The sequence below is a fragment of the Seriola aureovittata genome, chromosome 2 (genome assembly GCF_021018895.1).
Source record: "Seriola aureovittata isolate HTS-2021-v1 ecotype China chromosome 2, ASM2101889v1, whole genome shotgun sequence".
NCBI classification, from domain to species: domain Eukaryota; kingdom Metazoa; phylum Chordata; class Actinopteri; order Carangiformes; family Carangidae; genus Seriola; species Seriola aureovittata.
Genome location: NC_079365.1, coordinates 13,249,221 through 13,271,664, shown reverse-complemented (window position 1 = coordinate 13,271,664; position 22,444 = coordinate 13,249,221). Strand labels below are relative to the sequence as shown.

The window sequence follows — 22,444 nt, the reverse complement described above, 5'->3', positions numbered from 1 at the left end:
ACCTTGAAATGTGTGCAGCTGATTTTTCTCCCAAGCGTGAAAGACACCTGTCATGTGTGTTCGCTATAGTCTGCTGTCTTAGATCCACCAACGGGAAGTTCAAACGAAACAGAGAACAGGGACATTCAAATCAGTCTCATACAGTGTGAAACAAGTGGTAGGCCATTGTGGCAACTGCTGCTTCTATTTAACAGATAACAGATGAAATCTGTTTTCCTGTTTCTTGTGTTTCCATGTTTATTTGTACTGTATGTTAGGAACCCCCTCGAAAACGAGATGATTCATCTCAAGGGGTTTATCCGAAAGATAAACTTGTATCAAGTCAAATCTATGAAAAACGTTAACTCTCGGTCACATCAATCCAGCTAAATTTATAGTATATAATCACAAATTCGCCTGAAAGGGCTTTACAGTCTGTACAGCATACCAATTTTAACAAAATAGCTTTCAGTTAGGAGGTGGTAAAATTAGGAAATAATTTACTTCTGCATGAGATGATATCAACGAGATAGTTATCATTTTGTAGGATAGCTGTTCTCAATGAATAATAGTGTGGCTAAAGATTGTGTGATTGATAATGTAACATTGACAAAAAATATATTATCAAGACAGTGTCATTAGAAAAAACAGAGATATGTCAATCTCAGGTAACTGAAATATGTGATATAATGATAAATAATTCTTGGCCATGTTTTGTTGCCCCTATTAGTTTTCCATCATACTTTCATACTTTGGCTGATATGATTAGAAACAGATAATAAATTGCATTCTATGTGGTAATAAAGATTTGAATATATATAGTGTATAATACATTGTATATTTCAATGTGTTTGGGTTTTGTTTTGTTTTTCTCTAATGGTTTGTTAATTATTTAGCAAGTGTCCTCATGCATATTGACATGATCTAACATGATTTAACAAGAAAAAGTTTTCAAAATATAGTGTTTTTATCGTATGATATACTTTGTGTTAGATGCGTTCAGGGGTTGGTACAGTATAAATGACTTAATTAAAATGTTCATTATGAAAACATAAACAGCCCAACTATCACCATATGACTGTAGTCTCTACCAATCAACGAGCTCCACTAGACCATTTAAAAACGAAGTGCCGGTCAGCGCGTAGAGATCTAGTGGGTGTCTTCGATTAGAAAGCCCAACGTGCCGTCTGACGCGTCTATTCTTTCGGGACAGCCGGGCGGGGTAGGGAAGAGCCAATCAAACGCATCCTACCATTTGTAAACCGAGTTAGCTCAGTGCACCAGCGTGCAAAGTGTGATCCAAATCAAACTCACCCAACAGAGAAGCGATCATCTGTGAGGAAACCACGGAACCAATAAGATATACATAATCCCTAACTAAAGAGTATTGTTCTCATAAGTGTTACCTGTGTGAGAGCGAAATTCATCGTAGTTTATTTCCTATGATAAATGATGATCAAAGTAGATCAAAATGACGTTCAAGACGTTTTACTCTACTCCATCACAGTCCTACGGGCACTTAACTGCTTCAAACAGATTTGAACACGCAACACTGGAGCTGTATCTGTTTGGTAAAATATTAGTTACACACACTCAGTATTTGCGTGTGAAATAAATACTCAAAGTGAGCATGTTGCATCTGACGCGGCCACGCTGCGAAAATGTTTAAAACAAACTGTGAATCTAAATAATTTGTGGGTGTCTACTTTTTGAGGCGGAGGGGTACGGCCTGTGACTGTCAACCGCTCGTCTCCAACTAGATAATTCGTCTTTGAGTTCAATGAGTGGTGAATGGACATGAACTGAGAGACAGACATCCTCAGCGAGCGATTTCTGCGTGAGGAAAAAACAAATATATCCAGCTACAGGCATAACGAAGATGCAACGATGAGTCAACCTCAGCTGAATGAGTTCATTCCTCCTCCGGAGTGCCCTGTTTTTGAGCCCAGCTGGGAGGAATTCGCCGACCCTTTTGCGTACATCAACAAAATACGACCCATTGCAGAGAAAACTGGCATCTGTAAGGTCCGCCCGCCGCCGGTGAGTGTTTCCTCATTTTTACAGTATTTCGAGCTTTTGTTTTGTGCGGTGTGTGTATCTCTGCTGCTGTTGTTAATTTAGCAGGCAAAGTTGTGTTTTTAGACAGGTTTCAACATGGCGGATTGCGGCTCCGAGTTGAATTGTCAGCTAGCCTGAGCCCGGAGTGTGTTGTGTTTGCAACAGCCATAGAGAAGCACTCAGACATAGCCATTCAGGAGGAAATACTATGTCCTGGACAAGTTTTTAACCTTCAAACACTCAGACATGTGTTTAGTTTATCAGTCAGCTTTAGGGGTATGATCTCTAAAAATAATTCAAATGCCAAAGTTTTGCCTGTATGCAAATATAACAGAAATTGTTTACGTTAGCGCAGAATGAAATGCTTCCTGGAGTCAGCGCACGGAAACAACCCGACAACATTTAAACTAGTCTTTTAGCCACTTCTTTTTATACAGTTCGTTAAATGTAAAGCACAACTTTCCCAACAGGATTTGACGGGTTTAGCTAGTGTGAGGTAACATAGCCAACGTTAATTAGGCCTGTTTAAAGCTGCAGTTGTCTGACATTAACGCTGGCTAACGTTACCTACGTGCTCGGTGACCAACTGTTTATGGAGAGATGGGGTCGCTAAACACGGAGCCTAACGGACTCTGTTTCTGCTTTAGTTTTGTCTTTTTTTTTTACATGTAAAACCTACTTGAGTGCTTTTATTCCTGGTTGTTTACGTCGTCAGTTATTTAGATAAGTATTTCAGGCTTGCAGGGTAATATTATATCGTTATTACGAAAACAACTCTCGGACGATTGGCTGTCTTTAAAACATTTTCTTTTTCTAATTGGAGGATTACAATGCCCCAATCCACACCTCCCTAACGTCACAGGAGTCAAATATTACATTTTCAGCATATAAAGAAGATGTAGTAATCATGAATCTTCCTTCAAATACACAGAATTTTGAATTATCTTACATTGGCCTTATTTCTGATACATTGTAGGAGAGCAGGGCATTCAAGGGTGTGTCCAAGCTTCCACGCAAATTAGATAAAAGGCGAATTCTGCTTAAATAAATTATATTACCATGACTGGTGACTAACATGATTTATGTCAGATATCCCCTTTGTCAGTTTGAAAACATTAAGGTCCTGGATGGGAATAGTTTTCTTTGATCTGTATGCCGTCAGATAACACGAGACTCATCTGTAGTAGAAATTAGTAAACTGCAAAAGCCCATTTTGCACGGTTTAGGAGTAAGAGGGACTAGATTGTTATCAAAAAAGGGTGGGAGAGAGACTGCTTTAAGTGTTTGCTGGTGTTGTGGCTGAAAATGCACTGCTGATGTAAACAAAAGAAGGCAATGGCAAAAGGTCTGAGCAAAGATTGTGGATGCAGCTTGTCTAGGTTTTTCATGACGTATATTATCGTCAAAGAAGTGTCCCCTCTTCTATTCTGTGCTTAACTGCATTGTAGTCTACAGTGCATATCTTTATAAAGAGACCTGTTGTTGATCTCATCATTTAGAAATATATTGTGAGGCAAAGTTGTGGCCTATGACACTTTTGCCTGACCAGATTCAGGGTATCGCCGCAAGTCATTGAAATTTACTGGCATCTTTATGACCACATTGGCAGGTTTTAAAATGCAGGGTAATTCTTTTAATTACGTACCATATGGTTAAGAAGCAGCAGGTCAACAAATAAAAAGTACAAATTCAATACCTGTTCATTTAGCGTGTTCTGGTTTGTTTATATATGTAAAATTAATACAAAAGAGGAACAATGTCTAATTTTCAATTTAACATTTGCCCTACACTGTATGCATCATTATCTGTCAGTCCTGTGTCATGCACCATCAGTTTCTACTGAACATTCAGACCAAAGTATGGCTCCAGTGTGGTGTGTGAGCCAAACAAACCAATAAACAATCTTAAAACCTTTAGCAGTGTGAATCTGAGCTCTTGAGGGTGGAAAGGCACAATGGCGTTGGACATCCTGGAGGCTTGTATGGTGAAGGCAAACATTGTGTACATGTAACATCCTGTGTTTTTAAGATAGGATCTGGCCAGAGATCTCCTTTTCTTTGTTTCCGTTTTCTCTACCTTTTTCTGTCGTGTAAAGCAATCATGAAGAGCAAGTGTTTTAGAAAAGGAAGAAGACATTGCATCACAACCTGTTTTTGATCAGTGATTTCTGGGTGCACAGTATGTGGTCAGTATTTCCTTCAGGGTTTAACATGAGTTAGATTTTGACTCTAGATGTTAGTAGCGCATACGTAAATGATTCTCCGCGATTATGTTATGACTGTTTACGGTTAACTTCTCACCACTTGTGTTTGTAATTTTGTACTAGAGGGAAAACTAGTCATGTTAGGACCAAAACTGTGCTTGAAATCTTAACTGGTGTGGTCAGACTTGTGCTTGATGTATGGTCAGAAAACCCAGTGCAGTTCCATATGTTTCAAAACAATTGTTTTCCTTTTGTGCCCGCACATTTGTGGGTCTAATCCAGCTTTGTCTACACATGATAAGGTGGCGTTAATGCAGCTATTGTTGTCCCTATTCTGACTAGCAGTTTCAACCCAGGAAGAAAAAGAGCCTGTCCAGACCCAGTAGATGTTGTGTGCAACATTTTACATTTTATACTGCTAATGCCACGTGACAGGTGGTCATTTTTAAAGAGAATGCTGACTATTTTCACAAAGGAACTGTTTGTTTCTGTACTATTTAAGAGATATTGTGATAATTAAAATCTGAATTAGATCCTGAACCGTAGCCTAAATTCTGGGCCCAACTGAGTCAAGTCACATGATCAGTTTACATATCTTGTAAGTGTAGTTTTGTAGTTTCAGCGGTAGTTTGGTTCAAAGATGTTGACATGGTGTTTTAAGAGCAAAACTAAGACCATATTTCAGGGTTGACAGGTCCATTTTGTTATGTTACAAATGCAATAACAAGTTATTCCACATATTAATGATGTCATCTGATTTAGATTAGTATTCATAATGTGGTCAGTGTTGTTATTTATTTATTCATTTATTTTTTGTCTAAAAGCCAAAACACAGAGTTAAGACCAGAGCACACCAAAAGCAGTGTTGTTTATTATTTTATTTTTCTCTCATTTGTATAAAACTGAGATGATCCTGCTGATTATTGAGCCATCACTCTAGTCTTCTAGTCTTGCAGGAAGTTGTGTGGTCTAGCAAGAGTAGGTTTGTTTTAATACAATGTGCAAGTGCATTAACGCAGTGCATTCAGAAAGTGTTCAGACCCCTTCAGTTTTGTCACATTTTTATGTTACAGCCTGCTAAAATAAAGAATCATTAATCTACACCCAATACCCCATAATGACAAAGAAGTCATTCGTCATTATGGGGTGCAGATTGATGAGGGACATTTTTTTTTTAATTATTTTAGCATAAGGCTGCAACATAACAAAAATGTGAAAAATTGGTGTGGTTAAATTGCTGTAGTTAACTCCATGGAATATGGACAGGCAGTTATTCCATGTTCTTGTGTGTTGTTGAATCACATATTGAGGATTCTCCTGTTATCATGTGATAATCAGCCAATTTCATTCAAAGGTTCTGACAAGACATTTTCAAATTGTCATATTTGATTTTAACATCACCATGTTGCTGAATGCAACTAATGAAAGTCTGCTTATTTACCATGTCGTTTTGTACATACAAAACATTTATAATGTGTAATGTATGTGTGTGTATTAATGTATGTGTATATTTGTTGATGTCACCAAAAAATCAACATGTAATGAACAGATTATTACTATTGACCAGCCATATTGCTCAACGCAAAAAATTGCTTTCAGCATGTTTGCATGTTTGCACACACACACACACAGTGACTTCCTGTAGGCTTGCCTCTAAAAACAGGCTTTGGGTTTACCTGAAAAACTGCAGTTTATTTGATACATGAGACTGGGTGTGTAAATAGTAAAGAGTTTTAGATTTTTATTACCTGTTGACTTGAACCTGGTCAGTTTAGAGGATCAGATGGGGAAGTGTTTAAAAATCACGCTTAAGTGGTAAGTAGCAACAGTCAAAGGGTCTTTATTTCATAAAATATGCTGTATTTGCTGTATCTGTATTAAGATATAAATTGTGCTACTTTTAAGGTCACATAGACAGCCCCCCTGCACATATACAGACTCATTAATGCACCAAACCTGCAACTGAAAACAGTCTTAAATAAAAAACACAATGTATTCCTGCTGATTGAGTAACATTTGCTAAAACCTACAGTCCCAAGGATATTTAGTCTTTTTTTGTGCTTAAGATGAAAATGTATAATTGCGGCTTCAGGCTTATTTTGAGTGGTTTGACTAAAATTATGCATCTTTCACTTGAAGAAATCTTACAAAACTGTCAACTTAATTTGTTTTCAGAGGCTTCTGTTTCAATGTGACCATCAGAGATATTGTCTCATTTTGCTTAATAAATGTTTTTTCTTAATTCTCTCAGGAATGGCAGCCACCATTTGCCTGTGATGTCGACAGACTGAAATTCATGCCACGAATACAAAGGCTTAATGAATTGGAGGTACATTCATATAATATGTTATATATTATATATATTTAAGATACCTAAAATGTAGTAAGTGTAAATGCTGTATTCAGTTAGTTAAAAATCCTGTCAATTAATTACAGGTAATTTGCCTTTTCCATTTCTTTATAACTGCAGGCACCTTGAACAGTGAAATGTTTATTACACAACTAACTAACCTTTGTGTCATCCTGTTTTTAGGCTCAGACCAGAGTTAAGCTCAACTTCCTGGATCAAATAGCAAAATTCTGGGAGCTGCAAGGATGCACTCTGAAAATTCCTCATGTGGAAAGAAAGATTTTGGATCTTTACCAGCTGAATAAAGTATGTGCAAATTCTAGTTTTATAATTAGGATTGTATGAAGAGGACGATAACCAGTTTACAATTAAATTATATGTTTGTGCGTTTATTTACTCATGACCAATTTCTACTGGGACCAATTCTAGAGAGATCAATTTGAGACCATTTCTACTTAAATGGGAACACACCTTCTGAAATACTGAACTCATGGTTTCTCTCTCTTCAAAGCTGGTGAATGATGAGGGAGGTTTTGATGCAGTCTGCAGAGACCGACGCTGGACTAAGATATCTGTCAAGATGGGCTTTGCTCCAGGCAAGGCTATTGGCTCTCATCTGCGGGCACACTATGAGAGGATCCTCTACCCATATAACCTGTTCCAGACTGGAGCCAATCTGCCCGTACGTCACATCTCTTCTTTCTTTTTTCAGTAGCGCAGCAGTAGCTAGACTCATTGTTCACAGTGCAGTGGATGTTTATTGGAAGAATTAACAGTCCATTACAGCGTCTTTTTAACATATTTATAATTATAAACTTTCTAGTCCAGACTTTCTCCAAAAGCTGAGTACACACAGGATTAATATAGTTGACTATTGTGTAGTTTTAATGGAATGAATGTGGATCTAGTCTTAGTTTGGTCCTAAGAATATCATAGAAACAACAATGAAACTTTGCCAGGTATTGAACAGTTTGGTTTCTTACTGAGGCCTCTCAGCCATATTTGCTTGCAGTGCTGATAAAGAGGTGAAACAGTTATCAAAGACAGTGAGGTTTTTTACTTTGGACTGTTATGGCCACTATCTTAAGGCGATGGATACAACAACTACATCATTGTACAATCAGTAAAACACTTACAAGCAAAAATCACAATACAGTCAAATCAACGTCTCCAGACAATCACCACAAATGTACTATTACAAGGTACTCTCTAGTAGATGAATCTTGTATTGGATTACAAACATGTTGTACTAGTATCTATGACGTGGCCCAAGCTGTCATCTTTTTGAGGGGCAAGATCTTGGGAAAAAAAAAACAAACATTTAAATCCTCATTTCAGGTATTAGATTGTTTTCTTTCTTTAAAGCATGTGCTAACACCGACAGTTTTTGTTTTGTCTGGTCTCTATTGTTTGAGTGTGTCGGATTGGTTCATTTGGCTTAAATTCAGGGGAAAAAATGTGGCTATTTTTTTTTATCTCACTTAGCTCTTAACTAGACTAGTTCGTTGTTTAATGACGGAAGGTTTTCCAACTTCTTTTTGCAGAAGGCCACCTTGACCAATGACACTAAAGATAAGGAGTACACTCCTCATGACCTGCCGCAGCGCCAGTCTGTGCAGCCCCAGGAAACCTGCAGTATTGCTCGCCGAGCAAAACGAATGAGATCTGAAGTGAGTCTGATCTTTGCTTCTCACTTTTCTCTCATGCTACCACTTCAATCATATGTGATTGTATAGCATTCATACCTTTACGGCTTTGATGCACATTCAACATACACTTAGGCAGAAATGTCTTGTGATGCTCTCAGCTTTACAGTAAGGTGTATTTACATTTTGTGTCCAACATGACAGAGGCCCAGCCGACTTCAATTCAAACTGCACCTGTGGCCTTTTTTGCATGTACATGGTCAAGCCATTAGTTCCCTGGTGTAAAACTCTATGCAGCCGATGTCTTACTGGCGACCCAGTAGACTGTGCAACTCTTGTCTCTCTGTTTCTCTCTGACTCTCACTGTGATTCTGACAGAGAGGTTGTGTTAAAACCGAACCTGGGGAAGTTTGTGAGAATCGTCCCAATCTCAGGAGGAGGATGGGAACATTTGTTGCCAAACCAGAGCCTGGTAAGAACAAAGACAGTGCTAATTGGTTTATAAAGACAATGGGATGTGTTGGTTAAATTGAGCTACATTATTCGAGATTCTTACAGCTTCCAATGAACCGTCATCCATGTCTTTCAGTGAGAATGGCCGTCACCGAGGTGAAAAAGGAGCCCATTGAACATGAGGATCCAACAGAATATGAAGAACTTCTATTAAATAAGATAAACAAACCTCCTCAGAATAAAGTAAGTTATTTTCTATTGTATTGAAATTATGGTTTATATCATTATAATTCCCGTACTGTACAAATAAAACAACGTTTATCCTTATTGGATGCATGTGAAAGAAGATAATTGCACATCACGGAACAAAGACAGTGCTCACAATTGTCCTGTGTACTCAGGTGGACCAGTACATGTGTCTGGTGTGTGGCAGTGGGAGCGCTGAGGACCGCCTGCTGTTGTGTGACGGCTGTGATGACAGCTATCACATCTTCTGTCTGATCCCTCCCCTCCATGATGTTCCCAAAGGCGACTGGAGGTGCCCCAAGTGCCTGGCTCAGGTGAGCTGCAAGCCCTCCACCTCTGGGGGGCTAAATCCTAACAGAGAAGTGTATAATTGGGAACAAGAGAATAATCTCCTGTCTGATATCCACAGATATAGTACAGAGTGGTTTGTTTTTAACTTCATATCCCATCTTTATTCTCGCAGGAATGTGGCAAACCTCCTGTCGCTTTTGGCTTTGAGCAGGCGGGCAGGAGCTACACCCTCCAAGCTTTTGGAGACATGGCCGACTCCTTCAAGTCTGATTATTTCAACATGCCAGTTCATGTGAGTTCAGATCGCTTGTTCATTGATATGGTTTCCATTCCACTTAGTTTTTGTTTTGTTGGTAATTACACTTAATTTCAGTCACTGGTTTAAGTATGATGGGTTGTAATCTTTAAATGGCTTCTATGTGTGTGAAAAATATGGAGGAAAGTTGCTCTACTTGTTCATGGAAATTTAAGGGGTCTCCTATATTAAAAGACACACACACATTATAATAATAAAATATATATATATATATAGAGTGTATAATTACAATGGTGAGAAAAGATGATGATTTAAATGACCGCAAGGAAATGATTGACTGGATCAGCTAAAAACATGTAAATCAAATAGATTGAGTAAAAGAAAATACACAACAACATTAGATTTAATGACCTGACCTACAGAGGTGAGAATTACATCATATCCAGTAAGACCTTGGAAAGCCACATGACTAGGTTGCGTGGACAGTATCTTTATGACAGTGTGCTGTGAAGGGTGACGTCCATAGACCGTCTCCCACAGGCCTATCTTCCCATAATAGTCCTTTGAAGCTCTCAGTTGGCCACTATGACCTGACTCTTCAATGGGAGCCACTTTTAACGCGAGTGTAGGGTAAACACAGCCAGTAGTTGAGGTAGCGTTGGCGATGGTTAATCGGCCCCACTGCATAGACTGCTGTGGATGGTTAAATGTTGAGGGATTATTATGCTAATATTTGACCCCAAACATGACACGTCTTACACAGTGGAAATGAAAGTTTTATGACTAGTTATTTCTACCATTTGCACCCAACTCTAGTAATATCAATATAAACAAAATATTCCAGTGCATGAAATTGTTCTATTTTTATCGAACAAAAAGGTCTTCTGAGACTAGAGGCAGATTTTGGCAGATTTTAAAGGGAAACTCTCTGGACTCCGTTATTTGGTTTTATGACTTTGGTCTGGAACAAAGGAATGCTTTGATAACACACTTCCAGAGAAAGTCCTGTTTGTCTTATCTAATGCTTTGGGGAGGCGGGGGGAGCCCAGCGTCGGCGTCTCTCTTGCCATGCCGGCTCTCCCTTTTACACGGCCGTTGATCCAGCTCTGTGACTACCTCCGCTGCCGGCTTATTGCCACAACAACAATGCCCAACCATTCCGTGTTCGTATATTTTATACAGAGCGGCGAGGCGGAATAAAAGTGCCACATTCCCGCCTTGAATAGGCTGCGTTAAAGGGGCTATAGACAGAAAATTTTATCCAGCTGAATTCTTGCTGTTGTTCTTTATACTGGTCTAAACAATTCAAGCTCAAATTCTGATAGGTGTAGCAGTGACTGGAGAAACGCATCACCTTTTATATAGCCCATATGTTTGGTTACTAGATTTGTGCTTTTTGTGTGTTTTTCAGATGGTTCCCACAGAGCTTGTGGAGAAGGAGTTCTGGCGTCTGGTCAGCACCATCGAGGAGGATGTCACTGTGGAGTACGGAGCAGACATTGCCTCCAAGGAGTTTGGGAGTGGTTTCCCTGTGATGAACAGCCATTTTGAAGTCTCTCCTGAGGACAAGGTACAAACTGTCTGTTGTTATGGCGATGATGTTATACTTGGCTACAAAATACATATTTTTTACCATGATTTGGAGTCATAATCTAATTAATGTTACCGGAAATTAAAATATTTCATTTTATAAATAACTTTTCCCTCTCTAAAACCTTATGAAAAATATAGTGGTAATGATCAGGTAATGATGTCTAAAAACATGCCCACTATGAATACCTAATTAATATTGATTATCAAAGCAAATTCTCCAAAGGATGTTAACTTTTGTCAAATATCTTTCATTATTTCTTAAGCAGGGTTGGTGGGAGGTGTAGGCTAGGAACTGAGAGACATGAACAACGCTGACATTATGTTTTTGTTTACAGATATGATGAGTTTTCAGTTTACAGGGATATATTTGAGTGAGAAGTTCAGTGGAGTGTTGAGACCTGTCTCTGACCTGCAGCATTACCTGAGCAGCGGTTGGAACCTGAACAACATGCCGGTGCTGGATGCCTCGGTGCTGACTCACGTTACAGCTGACATCTGTGGGATGAAGTTACCCTGGCTCTATGTGGGCATGTGCTTCTCCTCCTTCTGCTGGCATATTGAGGACCACTGGAGCTACTCCATAAACTATCTACACTGGTAAAATGCATTCACCAAACTCTAAGTATCTGTAATGGTGATTTTAACGTTTGCTTTCTTACACTACAAACACGCTGGTATTTTCACCACTGTTGGTCAGAAAATATGATATATTTCTGAAATGTGTGAAACAAAATTAAACATTCACACTGGTCATGGTTTTGGCAAATCTATAATTCTTTAAAAATTACAGTATTACCATACCAGTCCTGTCCAGTACAGTAATGGCAGTAATGTATCATTTGTGTGGAGATACGAATGTTTTTTTCACTAAGATTACCATATGTGTAGGGGGGAGCCAAAGACGTGGTACGGGGCTCCTGGTTATGCTGCTGAGCACCTCGAGTCTGTCATGAAGAAACTGGCCCCCGAGCTGTTTGAGTCCCAGCCAGACCTCCTTCACCAGCTGGTCACCATCATGAATCCCAATACGTTGATGAACAACGGCGTCCCGGTAACAAGCTCACTCTTACACTCATTCATCAGCCATCGCATTCAAATGTCTGAAACAAAGTTTGATCTTTATCCACTAAGTGTGATGAAAAATCCTCACATATGATATCACAAATCACTTTTGCACAGAAAAAATGAATATGAATGACATTCTGTGCTTTGTTACTGATATACTGGTGATCTATACCTCAACTATCAGCAAGACAAGACAACATATGTCATCTTGTCAAAGTACATAATGAAAAGTTTAAAAAACAGGGACTGTTAAATATGTACAACTTGTAATTTTTCTGTCCTTTCTTACTCTTAACTAGATCTATCGCACCAACCAGTGTGCAGGAGAGTTTGTCATCACTTTTCCCAGAGCTTATCACAGTGGGTTCAACCAGGGTTTCAACTTTGCTGAAGCTGTCAACTTCTGCACAATGGACTGGGTAAGAAATTAGTTCATCCATCTGTTTGCACAGCACCAGCCTTGTTCTTTTTTTTAAATAATTATCTTTGCTCAAATGTAGTAGCTCTGCACCATCCCCCAGTTAATGTTGTGTCCAGAAGTCAGGGAAAACTTGCTTGCTTAGAGTTTAAAAGGAAAATGTTCTTCTTTAATGTCAAAATTTGCTAATAATAATATAAAGAAAATAAAAGTGGCGAAAACGCGTATAGACATACAGCACATACAGTACAAAAAAACTGAGGACCTGAATGGGGGTTCCACTTCCAGGAACAGGGATTTGTTGAGTAATCATAACAATAATAATTATGATTTTTATGTTTTTTTTCCTGCTGCATTAGTGACTTATATCACTATCACTGTTTTCTGGCAGATGCCCATTGGCCGCAAATGTGTCGATCATTATCGGCAGCTGAGCAGGTACTGTGTCTTCTCTCATGACGAGATGGTTTGTAACATGGCCTGTAAAGCAGACACGATGGATGTTGACCTGGCCTCAGCAGTGCAGAAGGAGATGACCATCATGGTCCAAGAAGAAGAGAAACTAAGAGAGAAGATTAACAAAATGGTGAGCAGTTCTTGTCTGAAGGAATTTTTTTTTCTAGTATAAGAGTTAAAATGATGGCAGCATGTAGTTTCTGTATTTAGAGCACATAACATGTTGAAAATGAGAGTAAAGGGGTGGAATATAATGTCTGAATCTCATTAATTCATCAGTTTGTTATATAAGCTCCTGTGGGAGTTATACCAAAGCTGGTATACCTTTAATGATGTGTCATCAAGGATAGATTAGAGAAAACTTAAAACTTGAAAGGTATTTATCATTATAGATCAAAGGATTTAGGTTAGGAGACTTCTTTGTCTGCACAGCTGTCACATTTAGCTCCTCTGCAGCTCTAACAACTGTGAATTTGTATCCCCAGGGTGTGGTGCAATCACAGCAAGTCGATTATGAAGTGCTCCCAGACGAGGAGCGGCAGTGCTCCAAGTGTCGGACCACCTGCTACCTGTCTGGCATCACCTGTGCTTGCAGCCCCGGCAAGATGGTTTGTCTGTACCACACCCAGGACCTCTGCTCATGTCCTCATAGCAACCTCACACTCCAGTGAGTCTTCAGTAATCACATCAACTGAACATACTCACTTCTGAGTTTCATTCGTTTTGTTTTTACTATTACCATGAAGCATCTGATTATCACACAAAACAATAATGTGAGAATCGTATTTGCAGAAATGGGCAGCTTTGCCAGTGTGTTTTTAGCACTTCATCAAAAATGAGACCTGCTTTAAATTTTTGTCAGCAATGAAATATTTCTATCACAGAGCAAAGAGACAAAATTAGGCCAGGAAACTAAATGTGCAGTTTCTGAGGCAGTGACATGAATTCATTTCATTAAGTTTTAATCTCACTAGATGAAGAGAATCAATTTAAAGCATCCTAGTAATGATACTTGTGACAAGATATAATTTTCTAAAAAGCATGCGTTCTCTGAAATTCTTATGAAATTAGCTGAAAAATCTTGAGCTCAGGGGGAGTTTGTGAAATCAGCAGTGTTGTACTGTATAAACAACAAAGCAATTTGGTTTTGCAGTAGTAATTTTAGTTTGATGTTGCCTAATCCCATGAAAAGCAGCTGTTAAATGTAAAAGAAAAAAGTGCTCAAAGGCTGCCGGCCTTCTTGTTTACAATTTCAAATAAAAGAAAATTTAGAAAAAAATTCATTTTCAATTTTTCACTGACTTGCTTTGTCATTTCCTGCAGTTACAAGTTTACACTGGATGAGTTGTACCCCATGATGGCATCAGTGAAGCTGCGTGCAGAATCGTACAAAGACTGGCTCTGTAATGTTCAGGAGATCCTGGAGAACAGAGGAAACAAGAAAAAAGGTTTGAAGAAAATGCAAAAAATGTCCTACCACAAAACCTTTGTTCCAAATATGCCCTTCTCCTCCTGATTTTAAGGAGATACACACATTAGTATTCTCAGTTGGCAACACTATCTTGTATTACTTTAACTTGTATTTTAAGACAGCTATTGACACTTTATTTCACATGTACAATCTCCACATGTCTGTTTTTGTGTTTTTTAGAGAATGAACAAAACATTTTATTACTCTTTTTCCCACCACTTAAATTTGAGTGACACACGTAAATATATACAGTCTGTGAATGTATTTTCTGAGGACTTAAGTACCAATTTCTGGTCAGGTTTGGAAGAGCTTCACAGCCTGGTGGAGCAGGCAGAAACAAAGGCGTTCCCACAAACCGGCCTCGTGGATCAGCTACGCACAGTGACCTCAGAAGCAGATAAAGTTGGTGTGATGGCACAACAGCTTCTCAATGGGAAGAGGCAGACGAGGTACTACAAAAATAGATTAGACATGTTTGGTTGCTTCGCTGTGAATCAAAATCAGACCATAACACAATCAATAGCCATCCAGAAAATATGCCTTGTTGCTTCTGACCCACATCAGACATTGTGAGATGATGTGTGAGGAGAGAGGAGAGAGACCAGGAACAGCTGTGTATACTGTTGATTGTAATAATGAAAATAATACCCTTAGTAACACCCTTAGGTGTAATGGTGTTATCAATAATAACATCAGCAATGAGAGTAGCACCAATTAATAATGATAATAATGAGTGTTGTAGTGGCAGATCTGGATCTTGCAGCTCTAGAGACTGAGATACCTGGAGAATGAGGACAGACAGAGAGAAAGAGAGGAGAAGCACAAACTACAGAAGAGAGAAAAAACAAACTTCATGATATGAGGAAGTATGATATATATGTATGGAGAGGGAGAAAGAGTGGTCAGTGCATCATGGGAGTAATCTAGGCCTATAGCAGTATAACTAAGGGATGGTTCAGGGCTCACCTGAGCTAGCCCTAACTATACACTTTATCAAAGAGTATAGTTATAAAAAGTTTTAAGCCTAATTTTAAATGTAGAGAGGGTGTCCTGGTCAAAAATGACCCCATTTCTTTCTGTAGCAATGGAGGCCAAAGTAATGCCATCCAGAGTAACTATATTATCGGATATTATCGGATTCCTGATGTGTTAAGGGTCTGAATTATGAATTTAGATCATCTTACTCTTACCTCTAACTCATTGGGTTTTCTGGAAATGACAGTTTTCATTGTGTTGGTGTGAGCTGACATTATTCTCAATTATGGTTATTGACTCGGTTGTATTATTATAGGAGGTAACAGGGTTGATCTACAGGTAGTGTTTTCCATTCATCTTGCCAGATAAAGGTGGCAAAATGCAGATTTTATTTTCAAATTGCCAACATTAAGTTTATTTTTCTTTATTATTATTATTATTGCTATTTAAGTCATTTTGATATCTGTCATTTATTGGTCTGTTGAGCAATTTTCATCTGTGTTGCAGGTATCGTTCTGGAGGAGGAAAGTCTCAAAACCAGAACGAACTGACAGTGGAGGAGCTGAGGTCTTTTGTCCGACAGTTAGACAACCTGCCGTGTACCATCCGACAGGCTCCTTTACTGAAGGTCGGTGAGCTTAGATCAGACTTGTTAACATGTATATGATTGTTTTTGTACAGGTTTTTTCTAAATAATTGAATCTTAAATATCATGAAGTTTTTAATTTGGAAAAGAGTTTCTTCAACTTGAAACATGTTTGATGTATGAGAGTGAAATTATTGAATTTTTGAACATAGAGTTGTCCAAGTATTCAAATGTTGGTACCAAATGCGTGTTCAATATGACCTTTAGGACCTGTTGACCAGGGTGGATGACTTCCGGCAGCGCAGCGAACATCTCCTCTCTGATGAGTCTCCCAGCCCACTGGAGCTGCAGGACCTGCTGGATGTAAGTCTGGGTCTAGACGTGGAGCTGCCACAGCTGCCCCTGCTGAGGGAAAGACTGGAGCAGGCTCGCTGGCTGGAGGCCGTGCAGCAAGCCAGCAGCTGGCCAGACAGCCTCTGTCTGGACACCATGAGGAGGCTGATAGACCAGGGCGTGGGCCTGGCCCCTCACAACTCCGTGGAGAGAGCCATGGCTCGTCTGCAGGAGCTGCTGACAGTGTCGGAGCAGTGGGAGGAGAGGGTGCTCAGCCTCATCGAGGCCAGGTGAGGACACAGAGCTGCACTGGACCTGTTGTGTTTGCATCTTCCATTCCTTCAGTTTCCATAGCTTTTTTTCTTTTTAGTCAGTCCCGTAGCTGTGCTTTGGACGAAGAAACAAACAGACTACTTGGTAACATTTACCAGGTTTCCAGTCAGATACTGTTTTTTTATGGAAATAGTTCAATCAGTTTTTGTTCTTGGTGTTAAGTGTGTAAATTAAATTACAATAGATTGGGCAAATGTGTCACCTTCTTTTTAAGTGAAAGAATCTTCAGAAACAATAGTGTCAGGGAAATGTTGACAAAATTTCAGCACAAGATATGAAATTACCATGAAAAACCAAATCAACTATAATATACTCTACCCCACCTACTCCTTACTTGTCCAGAGCTTGAAACCCTGAAACCATTACAGTACTGGACCTCAGATTATTGTGTTTTAACATACCGTAAAAGCTCTTTTCCGAAAGTGGGAATTTATACATTAATATTTTGTATATGTGCAATTTTCTTAAATAGCAGTGTCAGATGTGAAGTGAAAACATGAAACCAGCTTAAACTTCAGACAGTGCAGAGTGAAATGTGCCAAGTCTGCAGAGCTGGATCATGGTGGATAAAGAGGATCATGATGTTGTGACAGTGCTTAACCCACTAATGGCTCCACAGAGACTACACATTGTAAAGCATCAGACTCTACCATAGCAAGCACCTAAAGTGATCTAATATTTGATGTTTTACTACAACTGTGGGAAAAATGCATTTCTGTTGTCTATTTATCCGCGTGAATAGAAGGTGTACTTAATAAAGCTCATGTCATTTTACAGGCCATATCACAGCTTAGAAACACTTGATGCTGCTCTACAAGAAGTAGAAAACATCCCTGCTTATCTGCCCAACTGTCTGCAGCTGAAAGATGTTGTCACCAAGGCCAAGAAATGGCTGCATGAAGCTGAAGCACTCCAGGTTAAGAAATATATATGTTAAGCTATATATAGAATCTTCTAAACACTAAACACTTGGCTAGAGATGGTGGTGGCGGCGTGTAGATTGTAAATCTTGTGTGACTATGCTTGCAGCTCGGTGGACGTATTCCTGTGCTGGACAGTCTCTCTGAGCTGGTTCTCAGAGCAGAGGGCATCCCAGTGAGGCTCGAGCCGCTGAGTCGATTGGAGGCCCTCATCAGTGATGTTCAGGCCTGGAAGGAGAGCGCAGCAAAGACATTCCTACTGAAAAACTCCCCTTTCTCTCTCCTCGAGGTAAACAGAGATATTACATAATTTGAGTCATTTCAAAGCTGTTTTACATGCCAGGGCCAATAGATAATGAGCCTATGTTTTCAGGTGCTTTGCCCAAGATGTGATGTAGGGACTGGGCATCAGAAGTCACGATCTAAAAAAACAAGAGAGTCTCCACAGATGAACAAAAAATCTTCAACGAAACTGGAGTCTCTATGTGATGTGGAGAGAGCGCTCTGTGAGAGCAGAGACTCTGCTTCTGCTGTGAGTGTGGCTGCTTTTTTTTTTTTTTCATTCTTTTAAAATGATTTCCACAACAAGTATGATTATGCAATTGTAATTGTATAACAAAACGTATAATTAGAGCTGCCAAAACTGTCAAATCATGGTTATAAACCTTTTGGTTTTTTTAGAATTGCTTATCACATATTTCATCTTGTTTCAGTTTGCTTGACTCAAAAAGCTCAAGACTCAAAGTTTTTAACTTTTTTAACATAAAGCATAAAGTCCAGCTGAAGTTGAGTTTGCTCATTAAAACTGAAACAACTGACACTTTTCAAGCTTAACTGACTGATCTCAGACTGCACTAATAACTTACAGAAGAGGGAACATAGTCTTTCATTAACCCAAAATTACTTTACGTTGCATATACTGAGTTTCTTTTTTAGTGGTTATTTAAATTTGACATGCTGTTGTGTATTGTTGAATTTCTAACGGCCACATGTTTTGCTGTCAAGTGGTAAAACATTGTTGTACTTTAATATATAAATAATTTAAACTTTATATCATTACTTGTGTGCCTAACTAATTACTGTAGTCGGTAATATCACCTAATCTGGGGTCAGGAAGCAGAATGAGGGTGAGAATTGTTTTTAATTTCATTTAATAGATTTGATCTTCTCTCCTCACAGATGACTACTCTCGCCGAGGTCCACCAGAGGGAAATGGAGATCTTGTTGGTTCTGAGGGCCTCAAATGAATCTAAGCTTCTTCCTGCTGAAAACTGTTGCGCACTTAGTGTTTGTGTTTGCCAAAAGGCCCCTTCAGGTGCCATGGTGCAGTGTGAGCTCTGTCGTGAAGTTTTCCACTGTGGCTGTGTGGAAACGACCTCAGACCTCGAGTACGGCCAAGCCTGGCTTTGCCCTCTTTGTCAGCGATCGAGAAAGCCCCCTCTGGACAAGGTCCTGCCCCTGCTGGCTTCACTGCAGAGGATTCGGGTTCGACTTCCAGAAGGAGATGCCCTGCGCTTCCTCATCGAGAGGACGGTGCGATGGCAGCACAGAGTACAGCAGGCCTGCACAGAGGGAGTGCTGGAAAAAGTGTCAAAGATGGTCAGTGGACACACGTGTTATAACTCAGTATATATATATATATATATATATAGTTGAAAAGATGTCTCTCTTGACTGTTACTTTGTTGATACAAGTCGCCATCAGAGGGCTTGTTTGTGTTATGAGTGACATTAGTTGGATGGCACTGTAGACACAGTTGATTGTTCTTTATTGTTTCAGGGGAGAGCTGGACCCAGAATATCATCACATCTGACTCAGGAAATAAATGGTTCATCTTTTTATACAGAGCACCAGTCTGTTCCACTCCAGGGTCAGTGTTAAAAGCTTTTCCCACTTTGCATCTACACATTACTTTGCATTCATTCTGTTTATTTTACCCTCTGACCTCCATCATATTTGTCACAGGACTTGGTCCTGAGCTGGATGAACTGATGGTGGAGGGATTCCTGCTGCAGGTCACTCTGCCTGAGACCGAGCAACTGTACAGATACCTGCTGTACAAACTGGCCCCCTTGCCCTCACATAGCGCCCCCTGCGGTAACAACACAGAACAGGACCAACAGTCTCAGAGGGGGAGCCCCCAACATAACAAGGTAATGATCACACTCAAGTTAATTACCTGGGGATCATGTTCTCAATCACTCTTGCTATTTATTCACTACTTTTTGGTATATTTGTTATAATGTTTATGTCTTAATGCAGAATGGAGTCTCCGGTTTCAAAAAGGAGGCAATGAACGGACAGAGCAAAAGGACCAAGCGACGGAAGGAAAGCTCCGACTCTCAGCACAGTGACAACGCCAAGAAGTGCCGTAAGAAGAAGTCCAAGAAAAGCAAAGAGAGGAGTGAAGAAACCAAGAGGACTAGTTCTCCCACACACACAGTATCTGACCCTGCTCCGTCAGATTCAGAGGAGGACTACTCACTGTGTGCTGCACCATGGTGTAGGGAGCCAGAGGGTGACGAGGTTAGTTTTATATCATTTTATTATACACAATACATGCAGTATTTGCATCACCTGATCTGAATGTTGACTGTCTTTTGTTATAGTTTTGTTTGGACTTTAAGTACACAAAGAGCTAGTGCTAGGAGAGAGAAGAACGCATTTAAACAACAAAATGTTCCACTTTTCAGGTAAACTGGGTCCAGTGTGACGGCAGCTGCAACCAGTGGTTTCACCAAATCTGTGTCGGACTGTCTGCTGAGCGAGCAGAGAAAGAGGACTATATCTGCATAAGCTGCACACAGCCAGACTACAAAAAAGGAGAATGAAGACCAAAAAGTGACTTTGAAGGATCAGCAGTTTTGTTTCAAGCTGCAGCACTTAAGTGCACACCTGAACTCTGTGTGCCCTGCGGCTTCACCCCCCTTTACCTTCTGGCTTGCCCTTAGTGAACATGGTGCTATTTACTTTTTTCCCAGAGTTACAAAAGACTTCTGTCACTGTTTTCGTCACGTGGCTCATTTTTTAAGCCAATCAACTAATCCTTTCTGAAACTTTCCAAGACTTGATGCAGATGTACAAAATGGCAAAATGTTTCAACCAACAGCGCAGGGATTTTTCAACCAAAAAAAAGTCAATTTGACATTACATTTTAGAACAGATTTTTTTTTTTTTTTTACATGCATCTGAACAATGTGAAACTTATCTTTCTCTTGTAGAGTAATTATTATTTATCTAAGCAATAACTGAACTGATTAATTGAAGTTCACTTTTCACCTGAACTATATTTGTGCTTAGACATTCTTTGATAGGATGCCTGAAGCAGGCATGAAGCTAAAACTCTGAAGAATTCACTTTATTAATCCTATGATATTACACAGTTCAGTTAAAATTTGTGAACAACTCGAATCAGAAACAAGAGAGGCAATGACTGTATGTCTGAGCTTGTTGATCCAAAATGTTCAGAAGTTTGCACCTGAATATTTGCCCATATCCCTTGAAAAATCACTGACTTTGATATGAAGTCAGGTTTCCTTTTTGCGCTGTCAATGGAGGAAAAAAACGAGCCCTGGATCTGTAGTTCTTGGCGCTGGGTGAGACTTGATGATGTTCACAAAGTAAGAATGAACTGTCCGACATCAAAGGAATGTACATTTTGTTTTAGGGTGGATTTTCCCTTTATGGTTTAGGATGAAAATATTGTGTTGGACTTAGATTTAACACAGACTGTGTGATTTATTTGCCACGGGTATATGACCTTTTTCTGCTCCTTTGGGTAAATAATATAATTCATATGTTGCAGTTTGCATTATAAAATAAAAATGTTTGTTCCCATGTGCCTGGACTCGTCAATCCCCTTGGAGGTGAAGGCCATACAGGTCAAATTCATCTTTTGTAGTCTGAAATCTGTAGTCTTATTGTAGCTGCTCATAAAAGTCTCATTTCAGTCTTTGCTGAAAATTGAAGCAACTGTTATCTGTGAAGGAATTTTTCCATCTTGAAGTCTTCAGGTGGTATGTGGCAGTGTTCCCACGGGTCACTTAGAAGTAAGCCCTAAAAGCAATAGTTGTGATCTATTTCAAGTATATCTGTGAAGACACTGATAGACTCGAGCTTGCCCAGTCCCCAGTAGCAGTTGCCATAAGCAACCAAGGTCATATAGATATGATGGACCAAGTTCCCGCTGAGGATGTGAACAGTCATTACACTGGTGGCCCTCAGGGTCACAAGATACACAGTCTTAGCTTTGGTCAAGTCAAGTCAGTTTTTATTTGTATAGTGCCGGTCGAGCAGGTCTAGACTTCTTTATATTATTTACAGAGACCAAACAATTCCCACCAAGAGTAAGCATTAGGTGACAGTCGCAAGGAAAAACTTCCTTTGAAAAGAAACCTCGAGCAGAACCGGACTCAGGGTGGGCGGCCATCTTCCTCAACCGGTTGGGTTGAGAGAGAGAGAGAGAGAGAGAGCGTGCACGTGTGCAGGGGTGGGGGGCAGCCTGGGTGCTCATGTAGCTGTCATGTCGTCATGATTCTGCTGGGGACAGCAGGAGCACCGAAGAAAGAACCAAAGCATTTGTTAAAGTCAAAACAAAAAGAACCCAACAATTCCCACCAAGAGCAAGCATTGCGTTCTTTGTTTTGACAAATCCTTTGGTTCTTTCATCGGTGCTCCTGCTGTCCCCAGCAGAATCATGGAGATCAGAGGCAGGTGAAGTTGCCTCATTCAAGTCAAGTGGTTTCTGATTGGACTCAGCAGCAGTGGCGTCATCTAAGCCAGCTTTCTCTGGTGGTCTCTTGTTGTTGCCTT

General features: G+C 39.7%; 1 protein-coding gene across 1 annotated transcript; it reads left to right on the top strand.

The window, feature by feature from the left end:
* Positions 1 to 1,721: 1,721 nt before the first annotated feature.
* On the top strand, positions 1,722 to 21,471 carry kdm5ba (lysine (K)-specific demethylase 5Ba). The gene is made up of 27 exons (XM_056400488.1): positions 1,722 to 2,019; positions 6,492 to 6,569; positions 6,774 to 6,896; positions 7,102 to 7,272; positions 8,135 to 8,260; positions 8,615 to 8,708; positions 8,826 to 8,932; positions 9,091 to 9,249; positions 9,399 to 9,518; positions 10,894 to 11,052; positions 11,491 to 11,672; positions 11,964 to 12,126; positions 12,440 to 12,559; positions 12,950 to 13,144; positions 13,500 to 13,681; positions 14,338 to 14,462; positions 14,784 to 14,934; positions 15,968 to 16,088; positions 16,314 to 16,669; positions 17,490 to 17,628; positions 17,742 to 17,921; positions 18,006 to 18,164; positions 18,812 to 19,231; positions 19,412 to 19,502; positions 19,598 to 19,785; positions 19,895 to 20,158; positions 20,326 to 21,471. The coding sequence occupies exons 1-27, from the start codon at positions 1,867 to 1,869 to the stop codon at positions 20,461 to 20,463; spliced, it is 4,464 nt and encodes a 1,487-aa protein (XP_056256463.1). The 5' UTR covers positions 1,722 to 1,866; the 3' UTR covers positions 20,464 to 21,471.
* Positions 21,472 to 22,444: the final 973 nt, after the last annotated feature.